Source organism: Pseudophryne corroboree, chromosome 5 (genome assembly GCF_028390025.1).
Source record: "Pseudophryne corroboree isolate aPseCor3 chromosome 5, aPseCor3.hap2, whole genome shotgun sequence".
Classification (NCBI taxonomy): Eukaryota; Metazoa; Chordata; class Amphibia; order Anura; family Myobatrachidae; genus Pseudophryne; species Pseudophryne corroboree.
The window spans coordinates 770,821,298-770,847,298 of record NC_086448.1 but is presented as its reverse complement, the minus strand read 5'-3'; the positions used below and the strand labels follow the sequence as shown (position 1 = coordinate 770,847,298).

The window sequence follows — 26,001 nt, the reverse complement described above, 5'->3', positions numbered from 1 at the left end:
ATTGTGAACCGTTGGGAAAGACCCAAGGTGGACATGATGGCGTCCCGTCTGAACAAAAAACTGGACAGGTATTGCGCCAGGTCAAGAGACCCTCAGGCAATAGCTGAGACGCTCTGGTAACACCGGGGGTGTACCAGTCGGTGTATGTGTTCCCTCCTCTGCCTCTCATACCCAAGGTACTGAGAATTATAAGACGGAGAGGAGTAAGAACTATACTCGTGGCTCCGGATTGGCCAAGAAGGACTTGGTACCCGGAACTTCAAGAGATACTAAGAAGGGACTTGCTTCAGCAAGGATCATGTCTGTTCCAAGACTTACCGCGGCTGCGTTTGACGGCATGGCGGTTGAACGCCGGATCCTAAGGGAAAAAGGCATTCCGGAAGAGGATATGTTGCATGGTGTGAGGCCAGGAAGGCCCCACGGAGGAATTTCAACTCGGTCGATTCCTGCATTTCCTGCAAACAGGAGTGTCTATGGGCCTCAAATTGGGGTCCATTAAGGTTCAAATTTCGGCCCTGTCGATTTTCTTCCAGAAAGAATTGGCTTCAGTTCCTGAAGTCCAGAAGTTTGTCAAGGGAGTACTGCATATACAACCCCCTTTTGTGCCTCCAGTGGCACTGTGGGATCTCAACGTAGTTCTGGGATTCCTCAAATCACATTGGTTTAAACCGCTCAAATCTGTGGATTTGAGATATCTCACATGGAAAGTGACCATGCTGTTGGCCCTGGCCTCGGCCAGGCGAGTGTCAGAATTGGCGGCTTTGTCTCACAAAAGCCCATATCTGATTGTCCATTCGGACAGGGCAGAGCTGCGGACTCGTCCCCAGTTTCTCCCTAAGGTGGTGTCAGCGTTTCACCTGAACCAGCTTATTGTGGTACCTGCGGCTACTAGGGACTTGGAGGACTCCAAGTTGCTAGATGTTGTCAGGGCCCTGAAAATATGTTTCCAGGACGGCTGGAGTCAGGAAAACTGACTTGCTGTTATCCTGTATGCACCCAACAAACTGGGTGCTCTTGCTTCTAAGCAGACGATTGCTAGTTGGATGTGTAGTACAATTCAGTTTGCACATTCTGTGGCAGGCCTGCCACAGCCAAAATATGTAAATGCCCATTCCACAAGGAAGGTGGGCTCATCTTGGGCGGCTGCCCGAGGGGTCTCGGCTTTACAACTTTGCCGAGCTGCTACTTGGTCAGGGGCAAACACGTTTGCAAAATTCTACAAATTTGATACCCTGGCTGAGGAGGACCTGGAGTTCTCTCATTCGGTGCTGCAGAGTCATCCGCACTCTCCCGCCCGTTTGGGAGCTTTGGTATAATCCCCATGGTCCTGACGGAGTCCCCAGCATCCACTTAGGACGTCAGAGAAAATAAGAATTTACTTACCGATAATTCTATTTCTCGTAGTCCGTAGTGGATGCTGGGCGCCCATCCCAAGTGCGGATTGTCTGCAATACTTGTACATAGTTATTGTTACAAAAATCGGGTTATTATTGTTGTGAGCCATCTTTTCAGAGGCTCCGCTGTTATCATGCTGTTAACTGGGTTCAGATCACAGGTTGTACAGTGTGATTGGTGTGGCTGGTATGAGTCTTACCCGGGATTCAAAATCCTTCCTTATTGTGTACGCTCGTCCGGGCACAGTATCCTAACTGAGGCTTGGAGGAGGGTCATAGGGGGAGGAGCCAGTGCACACCACCTGATCCTAAAGCTTTTACTTTTGTGCCCTGTCTCCTGCGGAGCCGCTATTCCCCATGGTCCTGACGGAGTCTCCAGCATCCACTACGGACTACGAGAAATAGAATTATCGGTAAGTAAATTCTTATTTTTTTACCGGGTTGAATTATCGGGTCAGGCGACCCGCTAATTCAGCAAAGGAGCTTTCACATCGCACACTGACCCGTTTCGACACGGCAATATGCCGTGTCGAAACCGGGTTATTTGTGCGATGTGAAAGGGGTTATCAGTAAGGTAATCCTCCTCTCCAACATAGCAGAATCTTCCTTAGAAGTTGGGATGAGATTTAATATGACATGTTATATGTACATTACAGCTTTTGTCTTTGAGATTTTATTTTGGGATATTTGTTTTGACCATTTGTTCTCCGACAGGCACATTTGTCATGGGACTGGCTGAGCAGTGTCTACAAGGATGGGCGTGCTTGCTGCTGCTTCTCCTGGTCAGGATGACTGGTGAGTGTGAAAAGTGCCTTCTCGCACTCTTATCTGTGTTCTGAGTGGAAATGCTGATACTGTTACTGCTGACACTGGTACGCAGGGGGATATATAGAGAATGATACACTAGGGAATTATTCACACTCGGGCAATTGTTTGAAATGCAATTATTTTTTTCCTTGACTGATTTGGGAGGTTATTCAGAGTTGGATGCAGATCTCGCTTCCGCAGTAAGATCTACGTCCATCTACTCACATGCTGGGGGCCGCCCAGCGCAGGGCAAGATCGCCCAGGATGTGTGTGGCGCCGACCCACCAATGCGTTCGCAATTTAATTATGAACGCATCGATTTAAGGTCAATCCCAGTCCTGCGCCATTTATTTATGTTTTGGAGCGGCTGCGTGATGCCATGCAGCTGCCCCCGAAAAACGCTCCAGATACGCCACCGTTTTTCCCGCCATACACCTGCATCACCGTGTCACCGCCCACTCAATGCCCACCGCTGTCAATTACTTTGCGGCCACATCCTTCAGGGATGCGTCCACGTGGTGAAGGGTCGCGCACTATTGCCAGTGCGCGTGCCCAGACTCAGTGGCCGATGCATGTGAACGCAGCGGCTGCGTCCACCTCCATAGCGGTGGCCAACATGCTGTGCTTCAGTGTCAGGCAAAGGGTAAAACAGCTGACAAGCCACTCATGCGTTTTTTTGCTTCAAAAAGTAACTATCCATTATTTATGTAGGGACAGTAAATTACATAGCGCAGTTCAGGTGCATCAGCTATTGCCCCAGTTGGGGTTACAATGTAATCCCGCTAACACAGGCGCACTTACACATACACAGGGTTCATTTATACAGCGGTTCTTTCATCTGCTGTTCGGGAACTGGAGCATACGGAGGAAGACTGTGCTAACGCCACAGAGAGCACCTTAGTTGGAATTGAATCAAAGGCCAAAGTACACGCCCGACCCCTGCTATGCACACAGAGACTTCTAACAAAGCCCGGTTCTGGGCAAAGTACATGGAGATTGGAGAGTTCTCATTTACACATTGTTCCGTCTCCATTTCACTTGACTATGAATCCAATCATAAAGCTATATATATGTACACACACACACTTATTGCAATATAATATATATGGTGTCAGCTACTGTCCCTTCCCAGCCCATTTTTCTCTTTTGTCCTAGAGGATGCTGGGGACTCCGTAAGGACCATGGGGTATAGACGGGCTCCGCAGGAGATAGGGCACCTAAAAAGAACTTTGACTATGGGTGTGCACTGGCTCCTCCCTCTATGCCCCTCCTCCAGACCTCAGTTAGATCTTGTGCCCAGAGGAGAATGGGTGCACTGCAGAGAGCTCTCCAGAGTTTTCTGTGGAAAAAGAATTTTGTTAGGTTTTTTATTTTCAGGAAGTCCTGTTGGCAACTGGCTCCCTGCATCGTGGGACCGAGGAGAGAGAAGCAGAGCTGGCTTGTCAAGTTGGGCACTGCTTCTAAGGCTACTGGACACCATTAGCTCCAGAGGGAGTCGGAACACAGGTCTAAACTGGGGTTCGTCCCGGAGCCGCACCGCCGTCGTCCTCCTCACAGATGCCGAAGATAGAGAAGGCAGAAGACATCTTAGGCGGCAGAAAACATCAGATCTTCATGAGGTAAGGCGCTGCGCGCCATTGCTCCCAGTCACACACACACTGAGCAGCACTGAAGGGTGCAGGGCGCAGGGGGGGGCGCCCTGGGCAGCAATAAACCTCACATTTTGGCCAAATACAGTTTGATTAGGCTGCGGAGGCAGTAAATCTATGATCCCCCGCCATTTTATTGAAAAATCACTAGGACCGAAGCCCGCCGTCGGGTGGGCGGGGCTTGATCCTCAGCACTAACCAGCGCCATTTTCTCCACAGAAGCTGCATGAGGAAAACGCTGGCTCCCTGGTCTCTCCTCTGCTGAACTTCACAGGCTGGAAAAAAGAGGAGGGGGGCACATTAGCGACGCAGTGAGTGGGAATTGGCTTATTATATATAAAAAAGCGCTATCTGGACATATTTTTTCCAGTGTTTTTAAGTGTGGTTTTGTCCCGTTATAGGTTAATCCCTGTGTGTGTGGGGTGTCGGTACGTGTGTGTCGACATGTCTGAGGCGGAAGGCTTCTCCAAGGAGGAGGTGGAGCAAATGAGTGGTGTGTCCCCGTCGGTTGTGCCGACTCCAGATTGGATGGACATGTGGCATATGTTGAATGTAAGTGTGGCATCTTTACATAAAAGGCTTGATAAGGCTGATTTAGGGGGGACATCAGGGGGTCAATCCTCGGATTGGACCGACTCACAGGGCCCGTCGGGGTCTCAGAAGCGTCCTTTAACACAAGACACTACTACCGACACGGATTCTGATTCCAGTGTCGACTACGACAAAGTAAAATTGCACCCTAGGGTGACTAAAACCATTCAGTGTATGATTGTGGCAATAAGGGATGTGTTGCATATTGTGGATGAACCCTCGGTCCCCGACACAAGGGTACACATGTTTAAGGAAAAGAAACAGATTATTAATTTTCCCACATCTCATGAATTAAATGATTTATTTGGAAAAGCTTGGGAGACTCCGGATAAGAGACCGCAGATCCCCAAAAGAATTTCTATGGCATACCCTTTCCCTAAGCAGGACAGGGAGATTTGGGAATCACCCCCCACTGTGGACAAGGCCCTGACGTGCTTGTCCAAGAAAGTGGCGCTACCGTCTCCTGACACAGCAGCCCTTAAGGACCCTGCAGATCGCAGGCAAGAAACTACCTTAAAGTGTATTTATTCTCATACGGGTGCTGTACTAAGACCGACAATTGCGTCGGCATGGGTGTGTAGCGCAATTGCAGCTTGGACAGATGAGCTGACAGATCAATTTGATAATATGGATAAGGATACTATATTCCTAACTCTAGCCCATATTAAAGACGCAGTCTTATTTATGAGGGATGCTCAAAGGGACATTGGATTGCTAGCTTCTAGGGCCAATGCCATGTCTATCTCAGCGAGAAGATCCTTATGGACTCGCCAATGGACGGGTGATGCGGATTCCAAAAAACATATGGAAGTACTACCCTATAAGGGTGATGTATTGTTCGGGATGGGCTGACGGACCTGGTTTCCACAGCTACAGCAGGTAAATCAAATTTTTTACCATATATTCCCCAACAGCAAAAGAAAGTAACACCCTATCAGATGCAGTCCTTTCGGTCGCACAAGTCCAAAAGAGGTCGGGGGTCCTCTTTCCTCGCCAGAGGTAAGGGCAGAGGCAAGAGAGCACCTGCTTCGGCAGGTGCCCAGGAACAAAAGTCCTCCCCGGCTGCTCCAAAACCCACAGCATGACGCTGGGGCTCCCCTGAGGGAGTCCGCACCGGTGGGGGCACGTCTTCGACTTTTCAGTCAGGCCTGTGTCAGTTCGGACCTGAATCCCTGGGTGTTGGAAATAGTTTCCGAGGGTTACAAATTGAAATTCGAGGAGGTGCCCCCGGGCCGAATTTTCAAATCGGCCCTACCAGCTTCCACATCGGAAAGGGATATAGTGTTAGCTGCAATTCAAACGCTGTGTATACAGCAAGTGATAATCAAGGTTCCCCTGCACCAGCAGGGAAGAGGTTACTACTCAACCCTATTTGTGGTCCCGAAACCGGACGGTTCGGTCAGACCTATTTTGAATCTGAAATCCCTAAACCTGTACATAAAAAGATTCAAATTCAAAATGGAATCTCTCAGAGCGATAATAGCCAACATGGAGGAGGGGGAGTTTAGGGTGTCTCTGGACATAAAGGATGCGTACCTTCATGTCCCTATATATGCCCCCCATCAGGAATACCTGAGATTCGCTGTACAGGATTGTCATTACCAATTTCAGACGTTGCCGTTTGGACTCTCCACGGCCCCGAGGATTTTCACCAAGATAATGGCGGAAATGATGGTGGTCCTGCGCAAGCATGGAGTCACAATTATCCCATACGTCTCCAGATAAAAGCGAGATCAAGGGAGAAATTGCTGAGCAGTGTGGCGCTCTCGCTGAGAGTGCTCCAGCAACACGGTTGGATTCTAAATCTACCGAAGTCACAGTTGATTCCGGCAACTCGACTACCGGTCATAGGTATGATACTGGATACGGAGCAAATGAAGGTCTTCCTTCCAATAGAGAGAGCCCAAGACACACAGAACATGGTCAGAGACCTGCTAAAACCGAAAAGGGTGTCAGTTCACCAATGCACTTGAGTTCTGGGGAAAATGGTGGCGGCCTACGAGGCCATTCCCTTCGGAAGGTTCCATGCAAGGACTTTTCAATGGGACCTTCTGGACAAGTGGTCCAGGTCCCATCTGCACTTACATCGGAAAATAACTCTGTCCCCAGGGACCAGAGTGTCCCTCCTGCGGTGGTTGCAAAGTGCTCACCTCCTGGAGGGTCGCAGGTTCGAAATTCAGGATTAGATCCTGGTTCCCACGGACGCGAGCCTCCGAGGATGGAGAGTGGTCACACAGGGAAAAAATTTTCAGGGTCTTTGGTCAGACCAGGAGTCCTGTCTACACATCAATGTGTTGGAACTCAGGGCCATTTACAACGGCCTTCGACAAGCGGAGAGTTTTCTTCGAAACCTACCGGTTCTGATTCAATCAGACAATGTCACAGCAGTGGCTCATGTGAACTGCCAAGGCGGGACAAAAAGCAGAGTCGCGATGGCGGAAGCCACAAGGATCCTTCGCTAGGCGGAAAATCATGTAAGCGCTCTGTCAGCTGTCTTCATTCCGGGAGTGGACAACTGGGAAGCAGACTTCCTCAGCAGACACGATCTCCATCCAGGAGAGTGGGGACTTCATCAAGAAGTATTTGCAGACGTAACACATCTTTGGGGAACTCCTCAAATAGACATGATGGCGTCACGCCTCAACAAAAAACTTCGGAGGTACTGCGCCAGGTCTCGGGACCCTCAGGCAATAGCAGTAGACGCTCTGGTAACACCGTGGGTGCTCAAATCGGTCTACGTGTTTCCTCCTCTTCCTCTCATCACAAAAGTGTTGAGGATCATAAGACGGAGAAGAGTACGAACGATACTCGTTATCCCAGACTGGCCTCGAAGGGCCTGGTACTCGGATCTACAAGAGATGCTCACAGGAGATCCCTGGCCTATTCCTCTGAGGGAAGACCTGTTGCAGCAGGGGCCCTGTGTATTTCAAGACTTACCGCGGTTACGTTTGACGGCATGGCGGTTGAACGCCGAATCCTAGCGAAAAAGGGGATTCCGGATGAGGTCATCCCTACTTTAATAAAGGCTAGGAAGGAGGTGACGGTTAAGCATTATCACCGTATCTGGCAAAAGTATGTGTCTTGGTGTGAAACCAAGAATGCACCTACGGAAGATTTTCATCTGGGTCGTTTTCTCCACTTCCTACAGACAGGAGTGGATATGGGACTGAAATTAGGCTCTGTTAAGGTACAGATTTTGGCCCTCTCGATTTTCTTTCAGAAGGAATTGGCTTCTCTTCCAGAGGTTCAGACATTTGTAAAGGGAGTGCTGCACATCCAGCCCCCTTTTGTGCCTCCAGTGGCACCATGGGACCTGAACGTGGTGTTGCAGTTCCTAAAATCACACTGGTTTGAACCGCTTAACAAGGTTGAGTTGAAATTTCTTACCTGGAAGGTGGTCATGTTGTTGGCCTTAGCATCAGCAAGGCGAGTGTCAGAATTGGTGGCTTTGTCATACAAGAGCCCCTACTTGATTTTTCATGTGGATCGAGCTGAATTGAGGACACGTCCGCAATTTTTGCCTGATGTGGTTTCTTCGTTCCATGTGAATCAACCTATTGTGGTGCCTGTGGCTACTAGTGACCTGGAGGATTCTAGATCCCTGGACGTAGTCAGGGCCTTAAAAATTTATGTAGCCAGGACGGCTAGAATTAGGAAAACAGAGGCTCTGTTTGTCCTGTATGCGGCCAATAAGATTGGCGCTCCTGCTTCGAAGCAGACTATTGCTCGCTGGATCTGTAATACGATTCAGCAGGCTCCCTCTACAGCTGGATTGCCGGTACCAAATTCGGTTAAGGCCCATTCCACTAGGAAGGTGGGCTCTTCTTGGGCGGCTGCCCGAGGCGTCTCGGCATTACAACTTTGCCGAGCGGCGACTTGGTCGGGGTCAAACACTTTTGCTAAATTCTACAAGTTTGATACCCTGGCTGATGAGGACCTAGCGTTCGCTCAGTCGGTGTTGCAGAGTCATACGCACTCTCCCGCCCGATTGGATGCTTTGGTATAAACCCCATGATCCTTACGGAGTCCCCAGCATCCTCTAGGACGTAAGAGAAAATAAGATTTAAACCTACCGGTAAATCTATTTCTCCTAGTCCGTAGAGGATGCTGGGCGCCCGTCCCAGTGCGGAAACTCTGCAAGACTTGTATATAGTTGTTGATTACATAAGGGTTATGTTACAGTTGACATCGGTCTTGGACCGTTACTGTCGTTTGTTCATACTGTTAACTGGTTATGTATGATCCAGGTTACATGGTATGATTGGTGTGGGCTGGTATGAATCTTGCCCTTGGATTGCTAAATCCTGCCTTGTATTGTCCATCTCCTTTGGGCACAGTTCTCTAACTGAGGTCTGGAGGAGGGGCATAGAGGGAGGAGCCAGTGCACACCCATAGTCCAAGTTCTTTTTAGGTGCCCTATCTCCTGCGGAGCCCATCTATACCCCATGGTCCTTACGGAGTCCCCAGCATCCTCTACGGACTAGGAGAAATAGATTTACCGGTAGGTTTAAAATCTTATTTTCGCCCCCTCCCTTCCCAGCCCATTCTTCGCCCTCTCCCGCCACCTCCATATGTATATATGTGAGTGTGTATGTATGTATGTATGTATATAAATATAATATTATATTTTCATAGTCAAGCTCTAGAGCGTGTGTCTAGCATATGTCTACTGGAGAGCTGGAGGGAGACCCCACTCAATCACTGATAATGGCTACACTTAGCTATGTGTACCCAGCCCGACATCGCCACCAATAAGTCTTGCCATGCGGCAAGCGTGTACACACTTGCCGACGCCGGGTGTAATGTCTGCAACATGTAATCGCTCATATATTTATTTTATTATATTATTGTGTATTGTCTCATCTTTTCTAAGAGCTTCTCAGAACACAACCCCTAAACCCCTCCGGGAAAGTAATGCAGAATAGACATGCAGGGATCCTATATGGACGGCAGTGATAGACTCTTTATATGGTTTACAGCAAGAACACGAAGCCGGTGAAACGAGTGTAGCCGACATGTCAGTCCTGGTATAGGATGCTGCTATAACTAAGCTCTCTGCAAATTTGGGCTTGACGTGTCTGTGCGGAGAATCCCCTTGAAAGAAATAGCTCAGTGGGACATTACTGGAAATGCTGCACTTTCTGTTCCCATATCCGTAGAAGGAATTTGTATGTGTTGGGGAGGATCTGAAATGTGTAACCATGAAAAAAGTATCTGGCTGGACTGTTTTGGAGGCATTTAATAAGGATTTCCCAGTAGAGTTCATTCCCTGTTCACACATGACACTGTACAGTGAGGGGTTGTCTATGAATTTCCCATAACACAGCGTCTGGAATTTATGATTTCACTTCCTTCCACAATTACGAAGTGCTTGTACTGAATGTGACCTTTCCCTATGACTCTGCTTCTCCGGCATAAACAGCATTCGTAGAACTCCCATCATGTTTACATTTAAATCTAGGGACACCCCTGTGACATGGCGTTCGCTCAGTGTATTAGTGACACGTTGCGCAGATGGCATTACCTAGAAGCGTAATCTCCTTTTTATGGCCAGTTTGCATACAGAGGGAGTAATACAGAGTTGATCGCAGCAGCAAATCTGTTACCAGTTGGGCAAAACCATGTGCACTGCAGGTGGGGCAGATGTAACATGTGCAGAGAGAGTTAGATTTGGGAGGGTTATTTTGTTTCTGTGCAGGGTAAATACTGGCTGCTTTATTTTTACACTGCAGTTTAGATTTCAGTTTGAACACACCCCACCCAAATCTAACTCTCTCTGCACATGTTATATCTGACCCCCCCTCCCCCCAGCAGTGCACATGGTTTTGCCCAACTGCTAACAAATTTGCTGCTGTGATCAACTCAGAATTAGGCCCAGAGTGTAGGCCAGACGTCTCTCTGACTAGCTAGGCAGTGGGCCAGAAGTGTCCGATCCTAAAGTGTGAGGTGAAACCATGAATGAAAGGGGCTGCTTGCAGACTGACGTTCTGTTTTGGTGCAAGACAGTGTCACGTTCTAAAAACCCAGTGACCGGGGGCAGAGACTCACGGGGCTGCCATAAAAATGACATTGCCCAGACGTCTGTTTACATATTCCTATATGGTTCAACTGCAGAAAGAAATGTGTGTGATATTATTCCCACAGGCCAGATGCATTATCAAACTCATTTCTGGCCTAATCTGCATTCTTACCTAAATATACAGCGATAAAGTCTAGTACTATCATTATGAGTAATTGTATCTGTGTATGGATGTTATGGCTAATGTGACTATTGTAATTATTATATTAATAATCCTTAGATTGTCAAGCCGTTATAAATGCAGACTGTGTTTCCAGGGTAGACTGGTGTTCTGGTTTGTAAGTGTGCCTTCCCAGTGTTATCAGGTGTGACAGCTGGAACCCTTTCCGTGTGTCTCTTAACATGATCCAAGAGAGCTGCAGGACAGAATGTGACATTCTCATTAATAAATATGCTGATTACATACAATTGGGGCCCCCATCGCGGATATGGAAAGAAAAAACAATGTGTGCCTGTGTTTATGGAATGAGAATATAGCATTACTCTGATACTGGCCAGGCACTGCCTCGCTGGACAGTCTCTGCAGTTCTGCTCTTATAATGGAGCCCATTTATCTCCGCATCTCCAAGCATCAGCACTCGTGAGTGGGTTAATGTTAATAATGAGATCTCTTTATTGTTTGGCTCCCACTTCTCGTCTGCCCACTTGTGATATGTCTCAGCCGTGGTTAAATCTGTGTCGCAGGTCTGGAATTTTTGCAAGTTTTCCCCAAACTGTAAAACCCCTATTCAAGGTGATGTCCCGCTGGCTCATTGCAGCATTAGCCCTAGGTGAGGCCTTTTACTCTCCTTAGATTCTCCTGGGCAGCCGTATTGTGGGCGGGATGTACTAAGAATCACATCCCACTACTCATCGGGTACATATCGGCTTTAATAGCGCCAGTTTGTACTTCGAAATGTGATTAAAATCTCCATGGACAGCTATCCAGATAAGAACTGTACTTTTACCCGGTAGCCCTGCTGCGCAAGATCATATTGGATCCCTCTCGGGGGGGAAATCCGAAAAGAAGCCCATAGGCTTCTATTGGGTAATGCCACATACAGATGGCTTTACCCATCTGGTCCAAGCTCTGGAATTTATCTCATTCCGGAGCTCGGTACATATGGAAATGCAGCCAAAACTCTGAAAATCTTTGTTTTCTGTGTTTTGGTGGCATTTTTGGCTTTTGTACTCCCCGCCCTGTATCTGGTTTATGCTGGGGCTGAATTATAACTTGCACAGGCCTCCTATGGGGCAGTAATTCACCTGGCGCTCTCTGTTTATTTCCTTGTCACGTCCTCTGCTGCCTCTCCGTACTTCACTGCCTAATGGTGGCACTAAAATGCAGATGTGTCTACTTATACGTACCCTCAAATCGTCCCAAATATGCCTGTTTGGTGCATGAACAGATATTGCGATTTAGCCACGCCATGCAACGTTCTCAATTTTACCAAATCCTTTGCGAAAATACTATCGCTAAGTACCTAGGACTCTTAAGGGGGGGATTCAATTGTTTTCCCCTCCGCCTGAGGAAATGGCACCAACGGAGCAATTAAATTGCTTCATTTGGGCACGCATGCAGCACAGGGGGTGGGGACGACGACACATTTCAGTTAAGCCTCCTTGCGTAGAGAAACCCGGTACTGATTGGCCGCGCTCACGCGGCAGGGGTGCTCAATGGGTCATAGCAGGTAAATGGCTCCGGTGGGTGCCTATTACGTTTGGGTGCCCATAAAACAATTGAATCCCAACCTCAAAGTGATTTTGTCTGCGAATAAGGCACCACATTCCGAAAAAAGTACTCAAGCTTGGAAATCGCTACTCGCGATGGAACACACCAGGCATCTCACTCCATATAGCGCAAGAATGTTCTATGTATGAGGACGCTCTGTACCTTGTGCTTTAGTTACAAAATATATCTGCATTGGGACACTTGGCAAATAAGAGAATGGCCTGTCCTTTATGGCCAGTATATAACTGCTTATATTGGTATAGATGAATATTTTGTTACCCCATACGGGGCCTAATTCCTGTTTGTATGCAATGGGCAATGTTGACGCAACGGAGGGATTGTCAGACTGCGCATGTGCTGCGATCACAATATGCATGCGCCAAGCTGCTGCTGCTGCGATCCAGATCACATTGAGGATTTCATGCGAAAGTGACTGATTGGAGGAGCTTACAGAAAGTGGTTAGAAAAACGCCGGTGTGTCATGCCCATTTTCAGGGTGTGTATCTGCCGTCAGCTCATACTTGCAAAAACGTGATGCCTGCGCCGCTACCGCTGTGCCCAGTCTACATAGCCATAGACCTAACCTTAAGCTTGATGATCTTCATTTTTCCGTATAGGCTGCAAATGTGCACGCAATAGCGAATGAGTTTGCAATGGCCCCAGTGGGGCGTCTTTTTATTTCTGGGTGGCAGCGTCACTTGCGAACATTAGCAGTTCCGTAGCCTAAAAAAAATTGCAATTGCATTAGCGTGCAAACATGACTTAGGCCCAGAGTTAACATCAGGGTAATGAAACCGTGTTTGCAGTGAATGCATCCACAAGATAATACTTTGTCAGGGGCATGTATTGTGGTTGGGAAGCGGCTCCTCCAGGGTCCTAGTGTCTGTTCTCCGTACGGTGTCTTTAATTAACTGCAAGCTTTTGATCAGTGGACATGGCAGTACAGCTGATCTTTGAACCCATTGATTTGCACAGTTATCTGAACTAGTTACAGCAGTCTCCCGATATATATGGTAAATGACTGTACATAGAGCCTAATTCAGACCTAATTGTGTATGTGCCGCAGAGCTCCGGCACATGCCAGACAGCCGATGGCCATCTCATCCCTGCGATCGCCTCTGCCTGATTGACAGGCAGAGGTTTTTGCTGGGCAGGATGGGTGTTCCGGTGGTGTATGGTCGCTGGTTTCTGGGCGCGGGGGGCAGCAACGGGTAGCTCCCTGCAGCGCGGAGGAGCTGCGCAGGTAGTGAGCTACTCGTCAAGTACAAAAGCTGTGCGATGCTTTTGTACTTGTGGGGATTGGGGGGGGTGTAAGGCTAGTCATTCATTGGACTGGAGGAAATAGTGTGTGTGTCTGTGTGTTACCCCCAATCTACCTCTGGGGACAGCACGTGAGAGCAGAGATGCTGTAAGACATGCAGGAGCCTGTTTCTGAGCACACAGACTGGGCTGTCTTGCTGTCGCCCCCTGTCATGACACATAGTCCCAGATAAATGGACGTGTCTCTAGTGATTCGGAGTCTTTGACGCTGCTCCCTGGCCCACCGTAAGAGATTGATGGACTGCCCTTAATTTTATATTGTTATTCAGCGAGTGTTCAGAGGACACGGAAATGTCAGGTTGTTTCCTGCACGCGTGATATGACCTTGTGATTCCTTATAATATTTTATTTCTATTTTTTATTGACCTATTAATACACCTTGTTTCTTAAACCTTGTAGCAGGGCCTTTGCACACTGGACATTTTCTGATGGCAGAAGTATAAGATCACCGTGCTGGAATCGGTGATGCCACACCAGACCGTATCGCACAACAGTAACATGATGGCGGAAGGCTGGCACACGCAGCGCTGGCAGGAGAGACCCTGAATAGAGTGCTATGTCGTATCCAGTCCGCTTTGCAGCAGCTGTTAACCCTTGGCGAGACGGTCAGCAGTAAGAGACGTAAAAGCAGTACTTTCTGTAAATGTTTTAAGCTGGTCTAAATGCAAGAGAAATTCTGCTCGGTATGTGCTGGCGTATTTATAATGCGGTGCTCCAGAAAGTATGGCACTGTTAGCTCCGCTCCGTGCTGCTATACAGGCCGTGTCCGTAGGAAGCTTTGGGGGCAGCCCTGCAGCAGCTGTAATGGCACCCTTGAAGTGAGACTCCGGGGCACTGTGTACAGTATCGCAATGACTTACTGAGACACGCCCCAAAAAATAGGATTTTAGTACTTACCGGTAAATCCTTTTCTCTTAGTCCGTAGAGGATGCTGGGGACTCCAAAAGGACCATGGGGGTATAGACGGATCCGCAGGAGCTTGGGCACACTATAAAGACTTAAACTGGGTCTGAACTGGCTCCTCCCTCTATGCCCCTCCTCCAGACCTCCGTTAGAAACTGTGCCCAGGAGAGATGGACAATTTCGAGGAAAGAATTTATTGTTATAAACACGGTGAGTGTCATACCAGCTCACACCTCAAACACACCGTAGAACGTGGCATTCAGTAGAATACCAGCCAACAGCATGAACAAAACACAACCACATGCTGAGAGAATATGTAACACAACCCGTGTGTCCACAGAAGCAAAATAAGACCCCGCATGCCATGTCATGAACAACGGTAACAACCACCAGATAGAAAAGACACACCACCAGGGTGAATCCAAAAACAATAGCTGCAGACACGGTACGCACCGGGACGGGCACCCACCATCCTCTACGGACTAAGAGAAAAGGATTTACCGGTAGGTACTAAAATCCTATTTTCTCCTACGTCCTAGAGGATGCTGTGGACTCCAAAAGGACCATGGGGTTTATACCAAAGCTCCAAAACGGGCGGGAGAGTGCGGACGACTCTGCAGCACCGAATGATCAAACATAAGGTCCCCAAAAATTAGGGTATCAAACTTGTAGAGCATAGCAAAAGCGTTTTACCCCGACCAAGAATCCGCTCGGCCAAGTTGAACCGCCGAAACTCCTCAGGCATCCGCCCAAGAAAAACCCATCTTCCCAAAAGAAGGAACCCCCACCGACTTCGGTGATGGCAAATCAGCCGTAGAGCAACATGCCCAACCGCATCACAGATTCAGCATGTAACAGACTGCTTAACGCAGTCTCCCAATCTAAGCTGGGAACATACCAGACAAACAGGGCCTCTGTTTCTCCAAACTGAGCCAAATTGATGACCTACATACTCAAATCCCTGGCTAGATCAAGGGAATTTGAACCAGCTAATGCCTAAGTAACCCCCGGCATCAAAATAGGTCGATTTCTGCGAAACCCAGAAACCACTCTTGGTAGAACTACCAACCGAGTACTCAATTCCTCTCTATCCACCTGAAAGATCAAACAAGGCTCTTGTGAGACAAAAGCACCACTTCCGACACCCGCCTTGCGGACGTCAAAGTCAACAGCCTGACCACTTTCCAAGAGAGAAATTTTGCAAAGAAACTTATCAGGCTTGCCTCCACATCGGCTTGTAAAGTATGGATAAACACGACCTAGCTGAAAGTCCTCCATAGGAGCCTTCCCGGATACACACCGAGACACATAATTACTCCAAGAACGGTGGTAACGCTGTGCCGTTAGTTCTTTCCTAGCCTGAAGAATTTAAGAAACGACTTCACTGGGAACACCCGTTCGGTTTTAGGATATGACATTCAACTGCCCCGCCGTCAGACGCAGCCGCGGTCAGTCTTGATACACACCCTGATCTTGTTGTAACATTACCTCACGTAAAGGAAGAGGGCAGTAATTTTCTATGAGTAAACCATGAAAAACTGGATAGCCAACCCTCGCTGGCTAGACCGGATTTAAGAGGATCATCGGAACCTTCGCTTATCTTACGCTTACCACTGTCGGAAAAGTGAAAGCGGAGAGATCACCTAGACCGACTAAAAACACCCACGGTGTTACACGGATGTCCACTGCTATATCTTGAGTGTCCCTTGACCTGGAACAATCTCCTCGAGGCCTCTCGTTGAGGCGAGACGCCAAGATGTCCATTTGCGACACTCCTCAAAGACTTGTCACGTCTGAGAGAGCTTCTCGATGATGACAGAATTTTTCCCGGCTGGATATCGTGTCTGTAGAGGAAATCTATTTCTCCGTCGTTTATCTCCGAAACGAAGACTGCTAATATAGGGTTTACCAGACTTCCCACTCGACTGCAAACTGTGCATCTTCTGCCATTGCCGCTTTGTCCTTGTTCCGCCCTAGCGGCTTACTTACGCCATTGCTGACAAGTCGTCTGGCAGAATTAACACGGCAGAACACGAAGAATACGTTTGTCTAAAATAGCTCTTAATTCAAGAAAGTTTACAGCAGACAAGTTTCCCAACTTGGCCTCATCCTCTGGAAATACGTCCCCAGCAAAGGACTGCTCCCCAGCTTCGGAGATCTGTATGCACGGACACCAGGATCTAAACCCCGATCCCTAACCTTCATTCCTCTAGAAGGAAAGAACCGAGCAGACACCACAGGAGCGATGTCCTGGCCGTTTTGATTATATTCCGGTGCATGCGCAGGTGAGACCCGGACCACATTTGCAACTGGTCCCATGAAAACCACTCTAGTATTAAACCTGCTCACCGAAAAAGGCCTCTTATGCCGTCTGTCTTATTAATGGAACCTATTGAAGAGGTGTCGCCTCAAAGCCAATCCAACTCTGGATCCTCAGACCTCTTTCCACAGGAAAAGCACTGAACCTTAACCGGTCAGTATCTACTCTAAAACCCCCTTCTGACAGCAGCGTCGTTGGGAACAACAGCCAATCCCTGCGCCGAAGAACAGTCAGAGACAAACCACGATATGCACCGTTATACAGGGACAACCAGACAATGTCCTGAACGTGACGCACCTCTGTATGGCGTCGCGTACTACCTCCCCTTCCATAGGGGAAAGGCAAGCTCTATTAGAAAAAACCGCAAGGGGAAACAACCGTAACTCAGAATGTTCCCCTTTGGCTTCTATAAATAACTCACAGGTCCTAGTCTATTCCTGGACTAACTGAAAAATTAGTAGACAAGTGGTCACCGGATTGGGGACCAGCCAGATAGACTCAGCGACAAGTGGTGTATGTAGTGGAAACAGAAACTACGTCCACTTCTACGAACCTAACAAGGCTGCAGAACACTTACCTTTTCACCTTCCACTGTCTACACAGAAAAGGAAAAAAGAACGGTATCGAACCGGTTAAAACGACTGCATCCCACAAAAGAATGCGTCACCAACCGTTGTGAAAGAGGCTAACTCACGAATTCAGACTTACCAGCGGAAACCGCCGAGATTGACTGAACCGAGGCCACACCAAACAGCTGTATAACTCCCACCAGCAACTCCCGGAGACCTCCTCCGCAATTTTCCGGTCACACCTCCTGCTGTCACGTGGCAGCCTGCTATAATGTTATAAGGAAAACATAGGCAAGCCTACCCACTCTGGGTAGGATAATTCTATCGGATGCCTACCCGACTACAACACTCCCTCAAGTGCATACAGTGCATACAAGGTCAAAGTATAGAAATAAAAATTTCACTTAGCTGCCTGTGTATGATCCCTTGCGACCGGGCTCTGCGTCGACCAGGAGATGACTGTCATCATTTTCTCTCCGCGTTGTGAAGAGAATAATATTCGGACTCCCTGAGAGGATCGAAACCAACTCGTCCCGACCAATCTAGAGCTTAATGAACAGAGCGATCAGCACATGATAAGAATACCATTATTTCAGCATTCATGGATAACATCATGTAATACACAATAAAACACATACATCTTAAGCCTGCATATATAAACATATATCTACATATACACGCATATAGATATAACCTATACGCAAGTGGATTGTCCAGACCTGTCAGGTCCATAGTGACAGTAATGTGTTGTAAACGTGTATGAACATGTACCGATATCTACAAGGAAGGTTAAGGTCGACATAAAACATAGTAAATGTCGACCGGAAGGAATATTAAGCGACCAAATTAATACAAATAATAATCTTGGGAGCCCGAGGGGTCTGGGGAAAGCATACCAAATAATTTGATAAGACTCCCCCTACATATCCTTATAAATATACATATATACGTATACAGGTATAGGGCAATAACAGCCTGATAATTTTTTTACACGGGAAACTCCGTTGATGCCGACAGGGCATCCACCAACGACTGTATCTTCGCTATCGTGTTTTATGTTCTAGACATACGAACTGCTAATACTTCATTTCCCGAATTAAGCTTCGCCATGTCCTGCGAAACCGACAGTTAACCCCACAGCCGCTCATGCCTAAGCCCTCACATCTGCCGACTTATGTCGACCAACCGATAGAGGGTTAACAAACAGGGAAACAGGGAGATCATGCCTTACTACAAGGAATATGTATCCCATCTCAAACTTAATTCTATATGCCACCCCTATAGCACTAAAACTGTGAAACTGTGCCCCCCCCCCCCCCCCCCCCCCTTCCTTTACAGCAAGTTCTGGTGGGGATCTTGAAGAAAATGGCGCTGACTCCTTAGAGAAAGCTAAACTCGGCCCCTTTCCGGTGCCTTACCGCCCCATGTCAGTATTTTGGCTGGCCTCATATATCTAACAAAGTCCCTCAGGGCGCCCCCCCCCTTGCGCCCTGCAACCGAGAAATTCGTTGGCGTGTGGGAGCACTGGGGCGGGACCGCCACTTTGGGGGAAAAAGGCGCACAGTGGCCTAACCCGCGCTGTCAGGGGGTCCGGGACACGGAACCCCGGGCCGCGCCAATCATCCGTTTAGGGCGCTTCCCCCTCCGCGCGCTGCACCCGTGGGAAGCAGCGGCGGGGAGGATAAAGTGCGTTGCACACAACATGCGCTGTCGGGGGTCCGGGACACGGAGCCCCCGGCCGTGGCATACTAGTAATAAGTTGCTCAGGGCGCTTGCTCCCCAGCGCCCTGCACCCGAGAGAGGCAGCGGCGGGGGAGAGCGGCGCGTAGTGCGCAAACGCGCGCTGGCGGGGGTCTGGGACACGGAGCCTCCGGCCACGGCATTACTGTAAAAAGTTGCTCAGGGCGCTCCCTCCCCAGCGCCGTGCACCCGAGGGGGGCAGCGGCGGGGGAAAGAGGTGCGCAAACACGAGGTGGCGGGGGTCCGGGACAGGGATCTCCCGGCAGGGTCAAAATAACGGCCTGCACGAGCCCAATATTAACATGTTACACAGGGCGCTCCCCCCCCCCCCCCCCCCTTGTATGTCGTCGGTGGGGGGTTAATTGCGCGTAGCGCGCTTTACAATGCTGGCGGGGGAAATAGACCCGGTGCTCCTAACACATTTTTAAAGCCAGACTAATTCAAACCTCAGTAACCTGCCGCCCAGTGTGCCCCCCCTCCCCCAGCGCCCTGCACCTAGTGAGTGCTGTTGAGTGGGAGCATGGAGCGCAGCGCGACCGCTGTACCTCCGTTACTGAAGTCTTCTGTTCTTCTAATACTCACCCGACTTCTTTCTTCTGGCTTCTGTGAGGGGGTGACGGCGTGGCTCCGGGAACAAGCAGCTAGGCGCACCAAGTGATCGAACCCTCTGGAGCTAATGGTGTCCAGTAGCCGAGAAGCAGAGCCCTTAAACTAAGAAGAAGTAGGTCTGCTCCTCTCACTCCCACGATGCAGGGAGCCTGTAGCCAGCAAGTCTGCCTGAAAATAAAAACCTAACATAAAGTCTTTTAGAGAAACTCAGTAGAGCTCCCCTAGTGTGTGTCCAGTCACTCCTGGGCACAAAGTCTAACTGAGGTCTGGAGGAGGGGCATAGAGGGAGGAGCCAGTTCACACCCAGTTTAAGTCTTTATAGTGTGCCCAAGCTCCTGCGGATCCCTCTATACCCCCATGGTCCTTTTGGAGTCCCCAGCATCCTCTAGGACGTAGGAGAAAGTGACACACCTCCGTTTTTACAGACACTCCCCATTAACCTCCCCCATATGCTCTGTCACTCAATTTGTGAATACATCTTCTCTGCGACTAACGTCGCAAGACCATCGCAGCGCATGTGCAGTGCGGCTTAGATATATGCGCAGTCATCCGATAATTTCCGCGTTCCCATACTGGAAATTCTGTACAAGGGAAGAAAGATGAGGCTCCAGCTGACACATGTGAGGAAGGATGGGACACACTTTACGAGTAGACATCAGCAGTGGATTGGATAGACAGGGGCGCCTCGCAGTCATGTAGGTGGAGGAATGAAATCATATTAATCCTGTCATGGAAGTTCTTCTCCAGTAGGGTGGCCCGCTCTGCTGCCGCTCTGCCACTGCAAGCCACCAGCTGCCTGGTCCTTCTGCAGAACGGTTTCCTCTCCCATCTCCTGGTCACAGTGCTGCACAGGGTCCGCGGCTCTCTCCCTCAGCCCAGCGTCTGGGTCTTCTCCCCATCAGGGCACACGCTGCAACCTCGTGCTGTGTGTGTACAGCCAGCTCTGGGCCTAAGGTCCTTCTCCTCAGAACACTGTGCTGTTCATGTGTAAGGAGGCTGCCAGGAAGGTAACCCCTGCAGTCCCCAGGAAGTCTTTCTGGGGTAAAACCTTTGTATAGATATTCATCGTGGAGCCAATGCTTTAAATAGCGGAGGTGTGCAGCATGGCTATACACCTTAATATTAGGCAAATTGATGCCAACATTGGATAAAGCTTGTTGTAGTTTTACCATACCGCCCAACATTGGTGGTCAGTGGAGCTTGACCCTGCGTGTGACCCCAAAGGGGCAGACCCTAAGGGAAAGGGGTGGAGCTTTGTGGCACCCAAATTTCTGTCACTGTGGGGGATTGCCCAGAACTCTCTGAGATGCTGGGCACCCCCAGGCTCCTCCTATACTGGATAGATGGCATCTGTTCACCCACTACTTTCATAGCAGATCAGCAGTGTGTGCTCCCCCCAACTACTACCCCAACACCACCGCGGGACACTGCGGCCAGCGGGTGGGACAACAGGATAGTCCTAGGAAAACGGGACTGTCCCGCTGAGTGCGGGACAGTTGGGAGGTATGGTTGTACTAGGCCTATTGGGGACTTCTTACCTTCCAAATAGAGGTGCGCATTGCCTTCTCTATTGCTGAGGTGCCTCCATGAGACAAAAAGGGAGGGTGTGTGTAGGAGGTAAAGTAGTCTAGGGAGTCGCATCATCTTTACCAAACTGGTCTCCCTAAATGAGAGAGTTGTAGTTTCTGCCGTCCCTAATATCCAGCCCTCCCTCGCTGAGCGAGTCGATCAATTTCATCTCCCCACCCCCACTGCCTGCTGACGGCCCACCTTGCTGGCTACAGGACTCCTCTGTACAGGCAGTGCTACTCCTGTCTCTGTTCCCCAGTGCCTCCGGCGGCGTGGCTCCTCTGTCTCTCCTGTTGCCGCTGTGGTCCTCTGCTGCTGCTGACCAACATGCCTGGGCTGGTGGATCTCCTCCTGGGTTCCGTAGGGCTGCCTCTCTGCTCCAGGCGTGATCTTCAGTGGCAGCCGCCATCTTTGATTCTGTGCTTTGGCTCCATTGTTCGTTGCAGCTGCTCCGTCCTCTGCCTGGGTCTGGTGATGTGCTGGTCTGCTGTCCTATCTCTGGATGTCCATGTGGGTCCTTTCCAGCAGTGGTGCTGTGGTCTACTGAGGCTGTCCTCCTAGAGATTCTGCTTGCTTCAAGTTTCCATATGTCCCTGCTTCTTTCAAGGGATACACTAGAGCATGAGGGGGAAACACATGAGGGAAGATATGCTGCATGGGCGGGGAACAGGAGGACAGATACGCTGCGTGGGGAGCACTCTGCATGTTTGGGGGAGCACTCAGCATGTTTGTGTGTGGGAAGGCATTTATTATGTGTATAAGCAGCACTGATACTGCGGGCATGATGTGTACTAGCGGCACTGCTACCATGGGCATTAGGACACTGCTATCGTGGGTATTGTGTATAAGAGGCACTACTGTGTAGCATAATGTGACTATGGGGCACTACTGTGTGTCGCAACATTAGTAAGCGACATTACTCTGTGGTATAATGTGAAATAGGGGCACTACGTGCTGTGCAATGACAAGATTGTGCTACTGTGTTGCAGAATTTGAGTTGGGGTACTAATGTTTAGCCACGCCACAACTTTCTTGTGATACCACACCTTTTTTTTGCGCCGCATGCCTCCTGTGCGCACAGTTCCTTTAGATAGTATGGGAGTTAGGGCACAAATTTGTAGTTTGCTGGGGGGCGCTGAACATCCTACCATCAGCCCTAGCTTCTCCTAATATAAGTAGATGGCAGGGGAAAGGAGTTCCACCACCTCTCCAGGACCACTTTAAGCCCTGCCCACTCAGTGAGGCGCTCTCCTCCCCTCAAACAGGAACAGCAGTGCCAAGCCAGCAACAGCAGCAGTGGTGGTGGCAGCCAGAAGCCTAGCAGCAGTGAGCACTGCCGGGGGCATTACGTGTATCTGGCTCTGCTGAAGGGTATTATGTGTGTGTGGCATAATGTGAATATGGCTCGTTCTGTATGCTGGGGGCATTACGTATATCTGGCACTGCTGGGGGCATTATGTGTATCTGGCACTGCTGGGGGAAATACTGTGTGGCATAATGTGAATTTTGGCTCCTACCGTGTGGCCTACTGTGAATTTCTTCTGCAGGGTCCACAGGTTATCCACAGGATAAACATTGGGATATTAGGTAGCGTCAGCGGATTGGCACCAACGATCAAAGCTTTTGGCCTCCCAGAATGCAACGGGCCAGTCCCCTATACTCATGGCTCAAGCAATTCAGGTTTTTTTGGGTGCAGCAGGAGCCGGACCACGATATTTGGGCTGCTCAGTTTGGCCGCCATAAGCTTGTTATTTTATTTTTATAGTCTTACATTTTTTTGTCCTCTCCATGAAAGAAATTTAGATGCTACCGTGGGAGGGTGTGAGGAAAGTTGAATGGTAATGCATCTGGGCACACCACTCTCTAGTTCCGTCACTGGGTCAGGGATAGGTTGTGGAAGTGTAAGCAGCGACAGCTAGGACTGAGCAGCGACCGCTAGGACTGAGGGTTATGCCATAGCGGACAAACGGTACCGGCCGGTGGTAGCACCATTATGTTTATTTATTTTTCTCGGGGGTGTACTATATCTACTTTCTTATTAGGAACTAGGGAGAAATTTGATTAAGCCATGTGATTTTACTGAGAGAATGCAAAATAGTATTAGATATTTTCCTGGGCAGTGCTAGAGACCTTTCCCCTTCTTCCCTCCCCGTGGTGCACCCCCTAATAAAATTAGCTGTGCACGCCTATGGTTATTAGTGGTTTTTATTAATATTCTACAATTGCCGGCATAATGTTATGTTGGGGTAAAGCGAGTTGTGGTGGGGGGTAACCAGTAAAGGTGCCATACACTAGACAACACGTAAATGCTGATTTCTCGGTAACGATTATCCTTCAACTCCCCCGGCAGTTCTAGGCAAACGATATTGTACAATACATATGATATATCTTAAGATCTTGGAGTGGCTGCACCCAGGAGCATGCTGACTATAGATTCAGATCTTCCCTGCAGCAGGGAAGATCAGAAGCTCCGACGACGAGCGGGGCCGCACATTGTTATCGTTCAGACACTGAATGATCTGCACTTTCATGAACAATTTGTAGTTCCAGTCCGTCTGAAATGGCCAAATCGCTCATAATATCGTTAGTGTATGGGCGCCTTAAGACTATGTGGGGGGAATCTGTACGTTGGTGACTTACAACTGCAGTGAGGTGTGGCCATGTAGTTATAGCTATGGAGATAAGTGGCGGGGGGGAGGGGTTACGGACGCCGGCGGTGGCTTGTGAAGTGTGAGTGATCCCATACGGACACCTCAGCTGCCTGGGGGAAAATGTAACTTTTTTTTCCAAAAAAGCTGCTTTGCAAAAATAGCAGTTTTTCGGAAGTGATATTTTTATAAGGCAGTCATGAGGAATTTCAAAAAAATTGTGAAATGTAAGCGTGAGAATTAAAAACGAAAACTTATTTCACAGATTTTTTCATAATGAATATGCCCCCATGCCACATAACAAGAATACAATACATAAGGATGCAAGAAAATGTCATTGTGAAACATAATGAACTGAAACCAGCAACATCACAAATGATGTATAAGCAGCTGAAGTACCCGGCATTGCCCAGGTTTATGTCTTCAAGTTATTATCTTATCAAGGAGTTAGATGGAACTGTCAACATTTTATTATAATAATAATAATAATAATAATTAGCAGCTCTTCCAACACACCAATGAGGTGGCTGCCCAGTGTCGTTTTTTTTCTTTTCTTGGGGTGTCGCCAGTAGCCCTAATCCCCAGCTCTCATTAATTTTTTTTTTATAATCACCTTTACCGCCAACGATGTTCCTGCCGGCCCAAGTGGTGTTTCTACAGCCATCTACGTGCTAATTCTAGAAATGTGTAAGAATTTGCACTGGCACGAGCTGTAGCACTGATCTCATGTGCAGACTGTAAATTCTTTGCCAAAGGGACCATGCGGGGCAAATTAATCAGCGGTGCCATAGTGCGTCTCATAATAAACTGCATGTCTTTCTGCAGCACTTTGTCCCCCCTGCCCCTCTCAGCAGTACCATGGGGGACACTGTTTCTCTCCACCCGTGTCTGGATGAATTTGGCCTTGCTCCCATAGGTCATTGTGCTGCGTGACTCTTCAAAGGCACTATCTGCAGGGCTGACGTGTGCAATCATGACCATTCTGCTTTTCCCGCTCAGTGCGCCCTTTAGCAGCCAGGTCAGTTTACTGTCCCGATAGTTTATATGGCTGCCTGGTTTCTCGCGCAGTGCCATGATGCACTTCCTGAGGGCGAGGAGGGAGCGGTTGATGTAACCTCCTTCTTTCATGGTCTTGCCACTGTTGGTAGTCTGGCTTGCCCGCTCTGATCCTGCCAGGTCCACCATGTACAGGCGGCCTGTGCTAACCCCATCACTGCCTGTTTGTTTTACAGTGATTTGTAATATGGCATGGGAGCGTGATGAGGTCTTATTAGCTGTTGTTGTTGTTTCAGAGCGCCTTTTGTTTCCCATCTTCAGCAGATTCATGGCCTCCTCAGGAGTGCTAGGGGAGAACGCAGTAATCCCTAATATTTTGGTGTTACCATAAGGATCTTCTCTGAGGGCCAAAGATCCAGAAGAAGGTTTTAATAGGTCCCGGATTGTTTCATTGTAGATCTCAGCATATGACAATGATACAGAGAAATTATCTCTCCTTCCGGTCTCCTCAATCGTCTTATACAGGTCCTTCAGGGTGCGATAAATCATTCCGGGCTCGCGAGGCTTACCCATCATAGTATAGGTCTTCCCTGTGCCTGTTGGGCCGTAGGCGAATATGGCAGCATTGTACCCAGCTAGGATGTCATCCACTATGTTCTTCATCGTGGAATCATATACATTTTCCTGAGTAGCTGCCTGATCGAACACGTGGTTAAAGGTGAATGTTGTTTCTCTTGTCCTGCTCGAGCGCAGTACGTCATAAGGATCCTCGCCAGGGTCCTTCAGTAGCAGCGTCTGCGGACCAAGTTGGTGTGTGATGCACTGGGCTCGATTCTTAGTCTCCATCAAATTAAATGGACGGATGCGCAGAGCCACAGTCACCTGATGGTCTATAGCGTTCTTCTGTTCAGTATTCATCTCTCGATTCTAATATCAGAAAAGCGAAAGAAAATTATCTGTGTGTTGGCACTAGTCCAGCAATATCAGATATGAGCCAGGAAGCAGCCAGCTGTCTGTTCTATACCCATCATCTGCATTATGACATCACTATGACATCACAATCAGCTGCACTGTGACATCACAATCGGCCCTGTGG

The 26,001-nt window shown here is 48.8% G+C and overlaps 2 protein-coding genes across 4 annotated transcripts in view; one reads left to right on the top strand and one right to left on the bottom strand.

The window, feature by feature from the left end:
- Positions 1-26,001, top strand: part of LRP12 (LDL receptor related protein 12) — a 163,181-nt gene that overhangs the window by 33,440 nt on the left and 103,740 nt on the right. For all 3 annotated transcript variants that reach the window (XM_063924306.1, XM_063924308.1, XM_063924307.1), the window contains one exon: positions 2,109-2,189. In XM_063924306.1, the coding sequence (XP_063780376.1) occupies positions 2,120-2,189 (70 nt within the window). In that variant the 5' untranslated portion in view covers positions 2,109-2,119. The remainder of the gene's footprint in view (positions 1-2,108; positions 2,190-26,001) is intronic.
- On the bottom strand, positions 24,472-25,878 carry LOC134929438 (kinesin-like protein KIF19). Its single transcript, XM_063925066.1, has one exon. It carries the CDS (start codon positions 25,821-25,823, stop codon positions 24,564-24,566), a length of 1,260 nt encoding a protein of 419 aa, XP_063781136.1. The 5' UTR covers positions 25,824-25,878; the 3' UTR covers positions 24,472-24,563.